This window comes from Lates calcarifer, linkage group LG21, assembly GCF_001640805.2.
Source record: "Lates calcarifer isolate ASB-BC8 linkage group LG21, TLL_Latcal_v3, whole genome shotgun sequence".
Lineage (NCBI taxonomy): Eukaryota > Metazoa > Chordata > Actinopteri > Centropomidae > Lates > Lates calcarifer.
The window spans coordinates 23,473,905-23,485,945 of NC_066853.1; the positions used below are offsets into that span (position 1 = coordinate 23,473,905).

The 12,041-nt window shown below is 39.6% G+C and overlaps 1 protein-coding gene across 1 annotated transcript; it reads left to right on the plus strand.

Annotated features, from left to right (window-relative positions):
* Positions 1-812: 812 nt before the first annotated feature.
* Positions 813-3,117, plus strand: kcne4 (potassium voltage-gated channel, Isk-related family, member 4). The gene is made up of 2 exons (XM_018684124.2): positions 813-923; positions 1,479-3,117. Exon 2 carries the CDS (start codon positions 1,520-1,522, stop codon positions 2,057-2,059), a length of 540 nt encoding a protein of 179 aa, XP_018539640.1. The 5' UTR covers positions 813-923; positions 1,479-1,519; the 3' UTR covers positions 2,060-3,117.
* Positions 3,118-12,041: the final 8,924 nt, after the last annotated feature.

The following is a 12,041-nucleotide window of genomic DNA, read 5'->3' on the forward strand; positions in this document are numbered from 1 at the left end:
GACTTATACTGAATGGTCAGAATATTCGTGAGTGTGGATGCAGTTTCCCCTCTGGAACCATGTGTCTGTCTTTCCCTGCATCATTTATACACTGGTGTTATGATTACTGAAAGAAATCATTTATTTTTGATTGTAGTCTGTCAGCCATTTCCACCATGCCTTTTGTGAATGTTTTCCATGATTTTATTCATAGGCTTCTGGTTCATTTGCAAGGAAATTGAAAAATCCTGTGTGAGGAGATGAGGAGAGTAGATATATTTATTGTTTGTGCCCAATAATAATGCAGAGGCTTAATGTAAAATAAGGGGACTAGTGCAGTAGCGCTAAGTCAGATATGCACACGCATCCCGTTACATTTTTTACAGAGTATTAGTGAGAGACTCTCGGATTAATTCACTTTTTATCTTCCTACATGTATTTTTCCATCACATCCCCTCAGCCCCTCAGGACCTCTTTCTGTTGGACCCAAGGGATGATGTAATACTTCCTTAGAAAGTCAGTAAGTCTAATATGCTCATGGGCATTTGATTGTTTCATAAGAATTCCCTAGAGATGTAAAATTCTTTTTAAAAATAGTAAAGGTTTTTGTTTCTTTATACATACACACACACACACACACACACACACACACACATATATATATATATATGTGTGTGTGTGTGTGTGTGTGTGTGTATATATATATATATATATATATATATATATATATATTTTTTTTTTTTTTTTTTTTTTTTTAACATAACGTCCCTTCAGGGCTTCCATAGCCACGGCTCATCTTACAATCAGTCCCCATCACGTGACTCATGATGACCGTCCAGGGTCTCTGTATAAATAAGTTCATCCATTTAGTAGTGCCGCCAAACTCCAGAAGAGCTGCAAGAAGAGACAAGCTGCAGTCACATGAGACTTAGCTCTTCAGTTTGGTAAGTGGACACATCACGACGTTGTCAGTATAGTTTGTAGACAGTTAACATTGGTTTATATAAACTAATTCATTGTGTGTAGACTTTTAGTAACTTTTTCTGAACTGCTGGGAAATGTTTTCTGTAACACAAAAAGTACAGAAATGCCAATGTAAGAGATAAGATACGAGCAAAACCTCAAAATAATATATATATATATATATATATATATATTTATACATATAGAAAATACTTTAACATTAACTGTGCACTGAATATCATTTACGGAATATTCTGGTAGCTCCTTTCACTTGTTGCATATCCAAAGTACGCCGTGATGACATTTCATCATCAGTCACACACGAACTTGAAAACATTTTTTGACCATACTGTGGGGTCATGTGGGTGTATAATGACTCTACACGTGTGTTTCATGGTTTGTCATCACTTTGTAATTACTTGTACAACAAAACGTCACTCATTGGGATCCTATGCCTGTGCGTAAAACGTGCGCAAAGTGTGCGTAAAAGTGGAAAAGTCCTCATATTTATGGATGTACTTCTGTATCTTTTTCAGCGCATCTTTAAGGATCTCCACGTAGGTTGAATTTAAGAAAAATGGAGCATCTGGAAAACTCAACAGCATCACCCAAACTCTTCTCCTCACAGAGCAGCGCAAACTCCCAGGCGGACAAAAGCGACGGGAACGCATACCTGTACATATTAATAGTGATGTCTTTCTACGGAGTCTTCCTCTGTGGTATACTGCTTGGCTATTTCCGTTCCAAGAGAAGGGAGAAGAGGAGGACCAACATCTTCACGCGCCTAGTGCACGAGGAGGAGCAACGGGAGTGGGGCGCGCTGCCCAAGAAGCACAGCCTCACTTTTCCCGCCGCTGTCTCCGGACTGTGCTCGGTGCAGGTGTCCCTGCCTTTCTGCGGTAACCACGACAACCACTTTGGACTCCTCCACTACGACGGAGTGCTGCCCTCTCCGCTGGCGTGCGCGCTGTGCACGGAGCAGAGCAGCATTAGCTCCCTGTGCTCCTCCGCGGACACGCGCTTTGCCATAGAGGAGGAGACGGACAGCGGCACGGCGGAGGGACCGGAGGAGAACATGAAGGGAGGATCCGAGAACAGCGGAGACGATTCGGGCTGAAATCCGCCCAGAGAGTCGGTGTCTTCACCATCTGCGGACAAAAAAGAGGAGAAACATCGCCTGGAGAGAGGAGCAGGCGGTTGTGAAGAGTTTTCGTATCACAGAAGCTCATACAGTTCAACCATGAATCCTCTGTTTGCCATTAAAAACCATTATCACGATAAGATCTCCATGAAAGGCCTGAAGAAGGTTAAACAGGACCATGTGAAATGTTTTACATCTTACTGTAGGCCACATACATGTATGGCCATGTTAGAACTTTAGTTAGTTTTTAGTTCTTTAAATATATAGAAGTGTCTTCATTTTAAATGATAACACGTGAGATTGAAATTTCTGACTACTCTAGACTTTCATGTTATAACTTATATCAGTCATAGTGAATGTAATTCAGTTCAATTCAGTACAACTTTACTTATCCCTGTGAGGGCAATTGTATATGCAGCAGCTTACCAGCCAGGTCAACACACACTGTTAATCACAGAGTTAAAGCAATCAAAGGCTACGTGTTTAAAAACTATATGAGGAATTGTTAATAAATACATGAATAACCTAAAATAACAGCTGTACAGAAAAGTACAGATACATAGCAAAATGAATCTTGGCAATACACAGTAAAAATAAAACATATTATTACTATAGTGCATTATTATTTTATTGTACAACAATGACTTTGCCTCATTTTGGTGACGACCCCTCCCTGCTGGAGCTCCCTTCTGACACCACCTCACTGGTTTGGGCTGATGACTCACCCTGCAGGGAGACTGAGTGAGAGACTGAGACTTTTTGGCTGTTTGGACTGAACTTGACTCGCTCTTGCCGACACGGTCTGGAGTATCAAAAATGTACCTGGAACCCACTTGAAAGATTGTCTGAACTAAAAGAAAATGTATTCGTTGTAGCTTCATAATGGACACACTGTTTATACACAGTTGATGACGTAGGTTTACTTGAAGAAAGCAATGCACTGTACATATGGTTTGTATTTGTCACTCTGTAAGGATTAATTTAAGATGGAAATCTTTGTAGTGTTGCAGAAAAAAAGACCACCTCTGAATTGAGACTTGTTTCAGTTTCCTCTTTTCTTTGTTGCACTATGATGAAGCACCAGTGGGGGGCAGTCTTGTAGTGGTTATTAAGTAGTCGCTACTAGCAAACAGGGAAGATGAAAGAGGTGAAATGAGGGAAATGGCTCTATTATTATCATGCTACTTTTAGAGACAACCTACATTAGATCATTAGAATAATGCAGAATAGGGCAGATAATATCTAGAACAGTGCCACCGGTGCACCACAGCACAACCTCTTTTGCTCCTATCCTCAGATAAACCTGTCTCTAACCCTCTGTTTCTCACAGACACAACAAGCTATGTCCCAATTATCCCAATTATGTCCCTATGTTTAAAACTGACAATGTCTAAACTTTTGGTGGCAATTAAAAAGCCTGAAGCAGGTTATTATTTCAGTTACTGGTAATATTTTGTTGTGGCAGGGATTTAAGGTTATGCAAAAGACCCCCTGAGGGATCATAGGCGTCATTTAAAGACCCATCAGATGAGATTATCACACTCTGATTTGACATAAGGGACCAGCAGACAACAGCAATGATTCACTGAAGAGTTTCTTGTCTCTTGTATGAGGATCAAACAAACAAACAGAAGACAGGGGGTGACAGCAGGTGGCAGCTTCAGGTTTTCTGTTCCTCTAAGGCAACGCTATTCTGCGCTGTTCTCTCCTCTGTGTCGCCCAGCCCTGCCTCCCTCTCTCTCTCTCTCTCACACACACACATTTACACACAAACATCAGCAGCCTGCAGGCTGTCACTTCCACAAGTCACCGCAATGACAGCTCGTCACTGCAACATAAGCAACAATAACATCCAGAGGGAAACATACACATATAGATTTTATGATGTACATGTATTGACAGGGTAATAGCTCTGATAGTCCCAAAGGCGTCTGTAAGGGTTTGGGTTGCTTGTGTGTGTGTGTGTGTGTGTGTGTGTGTATGGATTTCTTTTTCCTCTTTCAGTCAGGCATTTTCAGTTTAGCACACTAGTAAACAAATCTTTGTGGATTAAAGGGTCTCAGCATTGTTACTACATTGATTTTTAGGCTCAGCCTACTTTCTGGTGCGTATATGCATTGACTTTTAAAGGTGAATTTAAGAGACACTTTGCTCCTGTCAAGGAGGCTTAGTTTACAGTTTTCACCCCATTTGTAGGTTCTCATGATTTTTTTTACACTGATCAACAGAAAAAAACACTTTGATATCAAAGTGCTCAAAGTTAATCACAAATAAAAATAATACATTTTCTTTCATTCTTTGTCAACATACTATGTAGTTTTCAAGCCCTGTCAGGTTGCACAGGCATCAAATAAAGAGTTTTTTTCTTTTTTTTATATTGCCACAAATTCTCAATAGATCTGGACTCTGACGTAGCCACTCCAGGATATTAACATTGTTTATTTGAAACCATTCCTGTGGAGCTTTTATTGTATGCTTAGGGTCTAAACATGATGTTTAGTCTGTTAGCCACAAAGCTTGATGATGGTCCCATCAGACTCTAGAACCTTCCTCCAGATGTCATGTGAGTGCAATTGTCTGTGCCACTCTCCCACAAAGTTGCAGTTGAAGCAGCTGACCAGCTGTTGTTGTATGCACACAGTTTTTTTTTTTTTTCAATCTCAGGCAGGCTGAAGTTTAGAACTCCTCCAGAGTTGTCATTAGTCTCTTGGGTGTGTCTTTTCCCAGTCTTTTTGCAAGGTCAGTGGGTTTTTAGCTGTGCTCGCAGTGTGGCTCTAGGGATGGTAAAGTCTGTCTGTCTGTCAGTCCACCACTGGCCCAGACTGAAATGTCTCTACAGTACAAGATGGAATACCACGAAACAGCACTACCATGAGACTGACAATTTTGGCTTTTAGTGAAACATCTTAACAGTTATAGATTGTAGCAAAATTCAGTACAGATACCCAGGGAGCCCAGAGGATGAACTTTAAAGACTTTGGTAACTCCTTGACTTTTAACTCCTTGGTTTGTTTGTTTGTTTGTTTTGTTTACTGGCAGATTGGTTGCCATTTAATTTGGCTTTTCATTTAGTGTCTTCATCAGGTCAACATTTGAACTTGTCCAGTACTTAGGTTTATGATCAAATACCTGCAAAACTGATCCCCACGGCATTCCCATGAGCTTCAACCTTATTTTGTGTTGAGTCCTAATAACTACAGTATATGCTAGCTTCATCACCTTCATCATTTGATCACCTATTTGCAGTGTTACATTGTCTATCCAGTGGAGGTTTTGCCACAATACTGACTCACTAAAAGTCTGTGATCCCCATTTTACAAATTATATGACTTCTCAGGCCATTTGGCTGCAGCAGTGCTAACAGCAAAAAAGCACATTAAACCCCCTTTGATTCATTAAACACCAAATCTTGGGTTGCGAATATATTTATACATACTATAAGCAGATGGGTTGAATATGCTCCTGGATAACTGTCTTTGCAGTATGACTGTGTCCATAGAGAGATCAAATAAGTGGGAACTGCAGTGAAAAGACAAGACAGAGGGATCTCTGAGTCTCTCAGTCTCTCTCTGGACAGCTTGACACAGATATGGACTTGTTGAAGCATTCAGAATCTTATTTCCTACACAACATGAACACCCAAATGAATAATTCATGTACAACGCACACACACACACACACACACACACACACACACACACACACACAACCGTACACTGAACATTTCATTTATTATCAACCAGGAAGTTGAGGGGCATGCACTGCTATGTCTCCCGCAAGGAGCAGGAAAAATATGTGCAAGCTGTTCTGTTTTGTCCTCTTTCTTCATGCAACAACAGATGTGTGTGTGTGTGTGTGTGTGTGTGTGTGTGTGAGTGTGTGTGTGAGAGAGTGAGATAGTGGGACAGAGAATGAAAGAGTTTTTCTCAGGAGAAAGAGTGAGTAAGAGTAAGCAGGGTGAGAATAAAAAGCAGATGTGATGCATGGAGTGTCCACTGCACCGTGAAGCAGGATGTTTGTCATTAGTTTCCTCCTGTGGGAGTCGATGGTGAGGCCTGTGTCCTGCCTCAGGCCTCACCACACATACACACAAACACGCACACACACACACACACACACACCATTAACGAGTCTGGAAATGAGTCATTTCAAAACCCACCATCTCTCTCCCTTGCTCCATTCTTACTCCCTTCCTTTCTGTCCGTGCTGTCTCCTCATTAAACCTCTTTTCATTAGGTTGAGATTTCATCACAGGGGGAGGGGGATCTATATACACTGCACTGGTAGTCAGTGAGATTCTTTTTCCACTAGATTCCATAAAAGTATCACCATTGTTAATATTGATAATATCTGGAGAAACCGCTGTAGATTGCTATTGATGAATTTATGAGAGCTGTTGAGCGAAGTCGCACATAGTGATGAGTGCACAGATATAACCCGCCTCTGCAGCTCTCCTCAGTTCTACAGAGCCTCCTTTCGCTCTTTGTTTTGATTTTCTGGCAGCTCTAATAAACCCAGTGTACACTACCTGTTCAGAAGCAAACAGAGTCAAAGTTAGCGACTAGCGTACTTAGACCCAAATATTTTTCTCACGAGTTAGTGGAGTTATGAAAAAGACCTTAAGGGGGAATAAATATTATAATAGTACATTTGTAACTAGAGACATGACCCTGAATAACACCAATGTTCCTCTATGTCAACTTTATAAGATCATAACATGTAAAATGAATGTGATTTTTCAGCTTGTTGTGGAGTTCTGCCCCCATGTGTCCAAAAAGAAACAGCGCAGCTTTAAAGCTGTACGAACAGATTAAATGACTGCATAAAGTTCCTGATTCCATAAAGATCACTTGAGTCTGTCATGTCCCCGCAATGCTAAAAACATAATTTGTGTGGAAAAGCTCACATGAACATTTGAAGGCATCAGTGAAGTCAAAGCCCCATTCAGTGTTTATATTAAACTTAATATCAACTCTGGAGTTCAGTGACAAGGAATCTCTTCCAGGCTGCAGTGTATATGGTCAGTCAGTCTCACTTATTACTGCTGGATTTGGCTGCTCTGTCCTGCTCTGACAGTGTCTGCCTGACAGTGTAGACAGTGCCACTGCAGTTGAGTTCAACTGGTCTTAAAGCCTTAACATGTGCGCACTGTAAATTGTCTGGATGTTGCACTGCCCTTGAAGCATAGTTCCACCTTTTTCTTCTCATCAAATAACATGTAGAAAAGCAATGTTGGAAGCTTTCACAGCACAGGTGACACTACACTCCCTTGGGTCCTCAGTGATACAACTGCCAAGTTTGAAGTCAATCAGATGAGAGGTTGATGAAGAAACAGAAATAGACAAACAAAGATTCCTCCATTTCTTGTTGGACTGTACATAGAGTTAGCTAATTAAATTGAGGAAAGTGAAACAATGAACAGTCAAAGAACCAAATATTTCCCTTGGGAGTCCGTAAGTTGTTAGAGACTAAAAAGTACTGGACTTACATTAATCAGGTGGCTAGAATAGAACTGTAAATGAATGCTAATGTTGCTGTTTCTGTTGGATGTGTACATAGCTGACTGTTTTTTAACACATTCAACCTAACAACTTAAAAAGGCAGCTAATATGTCAGTGTTGTGTTTTCAGCAGGGTTTTTCACAAGAGCACACAGTGTCCAGCTGGATGAAAGAAGCAGTGTGCCTGAGTTTTTGTTTGTTTGTTTTGTAGTTTATTCTGATAGATATTGCCCGCCTGACAGAATGACCTACAATGTTTTATAGGTACTCTGTGGAAGAACGTGAACATGTAAATAGTACTTTTTTTTTATTGCCAATGTCTGAAAAGATTGTAAAGTGACAAAAAAAAGAGCAATTCCTTGCCTTTCTCCGTTGCCCATAACACCTCTAACACTGATTTCTATGTAAAGAACTCAGGTCGAGTTCTCAGGAAGTTTGCTCCAGAGTGCCTTGTGCCACAATAAATGTCTCTTTTTTGCACTGCTACAGCACTGGCAGTTTACTATTGTTTACTATACGAAATGACCAGCCCCCAGGACAATACTCCAAACACAACACAAACTCCATGTAAAAATAAAAATAGAAAACTTTATCTCATGAAGCCTGTTCGGCCAAATGTGAATTGGAGCAATGTACTAGGGATTCATGGAGGGACTTTCATTTCTTCTTGAGCTGACTCTCCTGTTGGACAGGTGAGCTAACATTGCTGCAAAGCCTGTGAAATTTAATGTGAAACTGGTTTTAGCAGGTTAAGGCTTTTTAATATTATCTTGTCTGTTGAGGTCAAGTTACGACTACCTGGCTAATCTTTGCTTCTTTGCTCGGTAAAGTTATTTCCATGGTCAGACTGCGACTTGTGTACCCCTAGCAAGCACACCAAAGGGAATGATAAAAACCCTCCATCCAGCTCAGTAGTATTGTTATAACATTAGAAAAAGTGACTGAAAATGTTTTAATGTGACAGCTGGTGCTTATGGAAAACCTGAGTTTACACATGGCTTTGCTGCCCCTAGTGGCCAAAAAAAATAAATAAATAAATAAAACAAAACAAACAAAAACAATGAATGCAGCTTTAAAACCAGTTCATCTTCTCATTTTTTGTGTCTTCCAACTTAATCTGTTTTGTGGTAAAGTGAAAACCCAAACATGTCACTAAAGATTCTCTTCCAATCTTTACCAGTGTGAAGCTGTTGTTTGAGTCAGTCCACCTGATAGAGTCAGGCCTGATATGCAGGCCTGCATCAGCTGTGATGAATTACCAGACCTTCTCTGGGTCATGGTGATTGAGCAAATTATAATACACAGTCAAAACAATTATGGCAGTGTAGCAGGCCTGCGTCACTCAGGCTCTTACCAGGGCTGACAGTTATTATTAAGGACCAATCTGAAAGTCTATGTAAGAAATAATTTCATTTGATCAGGCCTGCCTGACAGACTCAAGATTACTAACAGCTTAATGATGCTATAATTTTGTTTCTGTATGGTTAAATGAAGGATAATATGCCTTAAATTAATATTGTAAGGTATTAAATCATTTTAATTCTCTTGATGCTGTATTTTTGGAAATCTAATCTATAGCTGCTTTCTCATCATAAAAAAAATGGTATGGCATTTTTGGCTCATCCTCCTTCCTTCACCTGCCTGGAATCTATTTAGCTCACAGCCTCTTTGCAAAGTAATAACACAGCCTTTGAAGCAGAAGTACCACAGTGATGGGAATGTTTTCAAAGATCGGCACTGCTGATGAGCTTATTATAAGAACCACAACTTTCTCCGGTGTTCTCATAAAGGCTTTGACCTTTTGATCTTTGTGTCAAAGACCAGTAGTGCATAATCTCAGAAGGCTTCTCATTACATTGTGTTTGTTTAATGTGCCATTCTCCTGAGCAGATCATAACGATGTTCTCACACAATCTGCAGGAGTCACTGGCTGCAGAGACACTTAACCTTGACAGAATTAATGAGATATTGGGTCAAAACAAGAGGCACTCCTTCCTGTCAACACCAACTAAAAAAAGAACAAACAGGCTTAAATGTTTGCCCGTCCACAAAGTAAATGTGCATCTTTCAGAGAGTGGATAGTCTTGCTTTCCTGTACACAAACAGCAGTCAAGAATCAACCTTTTACTAATGACTGTTACTATGGAAACGTAAGCCAAAGGCTAATTTACATCTGTGTTGCTGGTCTGGATGGATCACTGCGACAACAATCTTAAAAATACTATATAAATTGAAAACAACAATTAATAATAATTATAGTGTATATAAATAATAATGTAAATGAAGCTACAGAATAACATGTGGCTGAACTCATCCTTATTTTTTTTTTAAATTCTACATATCATCAAATCACTAATGAACATAAAAGTTGATGCAATGTAGAAGAGCTTTTTTCCCCTTAGACTACACTACCTCTATATAGGAAGACATTTGTCCATAGTTATTCTTAGAGCTGCTCTAATTGGGATTTTTATGTTAACAATGGATTAAATGTCAGCGTGTGATATGATAGGTGTTGTAAACTCACAGAGAATTATCACTCAGCTCTGCAGTTTGCCTCAGTTCTGTGCATTTTAGCCTTTTTCAGCTCGTTGTTTTGGTTTTCTGACTCACTGCTTTCCTTATTTCCAGCAGTACACAAAAAAGCTCTGACAAATCCATAATAGCAGCAAACAATCCAGATATTTTTTTCAGAAGTTGGAGGAGGTCAAAACAGAGCTTCAAGGAGAGTAAATATTGGAGTAAATTTGTCAGGTGGCAAATTGCAAATCAAATTCAAATTAATGATAATGATGTTTTGTATCTGCTAGTTGTTTAAACAAGCATTTTTTAAATTTATTTATTTTGTGCATGTTGGTTTTACAGGGCCATATGTCAAACATGACATGGCTTGTTTTTTAGATTTGCCAATGTGGTTAATGCAGTTTTAAAGCTGTTATAACTTTTGGCCACATGGCAAATGTGGCCAAAAACACCACTCTAAATGAATGCTAATGTTGCTCTGTGTCAATACACAATTGCTTGCTAACAACTTTACCATAACAATGTTTACAGCATGATCACAAAGGTAACAGATCCACCAACCGGCATCTCACTAATTAGCACATTTTATTTTGTTTGCTCAATCTGTAAAAAAATAAAATAAAATAAAAATAGCAGTTTCCCCTGTTCACTTGTCAATCTAATCTCTCTAGCAAGAAGGAGAATAAGCACAATGATGCCCTATTGGTCATATTATGACCTGGTTTCCATGTTAGTTTAGGCATAAAAATAGTATTTTACATTAAACCTCTGCCTTGTATCATTTAGAATTCCAATCCAGAATTCCAATTCCAAAAACACACACTCTTCTCAGAAATACCTGACAGATGTGATGTCTCAGTTGAAATATAATGACACCCACTGCATGAGCTGTTCCTTTCACGAAAGAGTCTGATTAATGTGATACACGGGGGTGTGTGGACATGGTCACACATGTTACATCAAGCCAGGCGTAGTGAGTCTTACCCAGGTTTGAAAATACTTGGTCACAGCTTTGTTAGCGCCATGTGTGAGGCTTCATTAAGTAAGTGGGAAGCATCGCTCCTTCCTGCCAGATTTGCTTGGATCACTACTAATGAGCACAGTCATAGTTCACAGTCAAGCTGTAGAAAAGCTCACTGGACCAGCGTGTGCCCATGTAGTCACATGTTGCAGCCCCTTTCTTTGATGGCAAATAAAGCACACGGCAAAAGATGTGGCTTTCAGCTGGCTGTTTAACACACCTGTCTAATGAACGACATATTGAGCTACACTGGTTAATTACACACTGAAGGAACCATCCCCTATAGGCTTGTTACCGTGACAACCATACACCAATGCAGGACCGTTTGAAGTAAGACAAAAACACTTCATCCTTATTCTAGTCTGCCATTTGTGTGACTGAAGTCAGACCCTGTGACTGTCTGTTCTCCACTATGTCATATCTATGAGTACTTTACTGTGGCTCACACTGGTACATAGTGTACTGAGAGCTGATACATATGGGGAATGTGTCTCCTGTGGATGGATTAAATTCCTCTGATACCCCTGCAATGTTGCAACAGCTCTGTCAATCAATTTCTAAATAACATCACATCTGTATTTAAGTCTGGAGTACAAATAGGCTAATTGTGCATTAACTGCCATATGGTGTTGAGTAATTATAAGCCACAGTTTCAATCTGTCTGGGCTGAAAATCTTGAACATCTTGAGTGATGAACATAATAACACCACATTATTTCATCAGTAGGTGATTAGCATTTTATTAGCTCAAAATATGTTACACCATTGCCGAGCAGTTTAGTGAAAGAGTTTTATTACATTTCTGAGAAATTATCAAATTATCATGTGGTTATTACATTATCAGGTTTCATAAGGAACATCCTGCGTAGTTTAATTGACTTGTGTGTTGTGTGTGTTAAATGTACAGTAGGTACC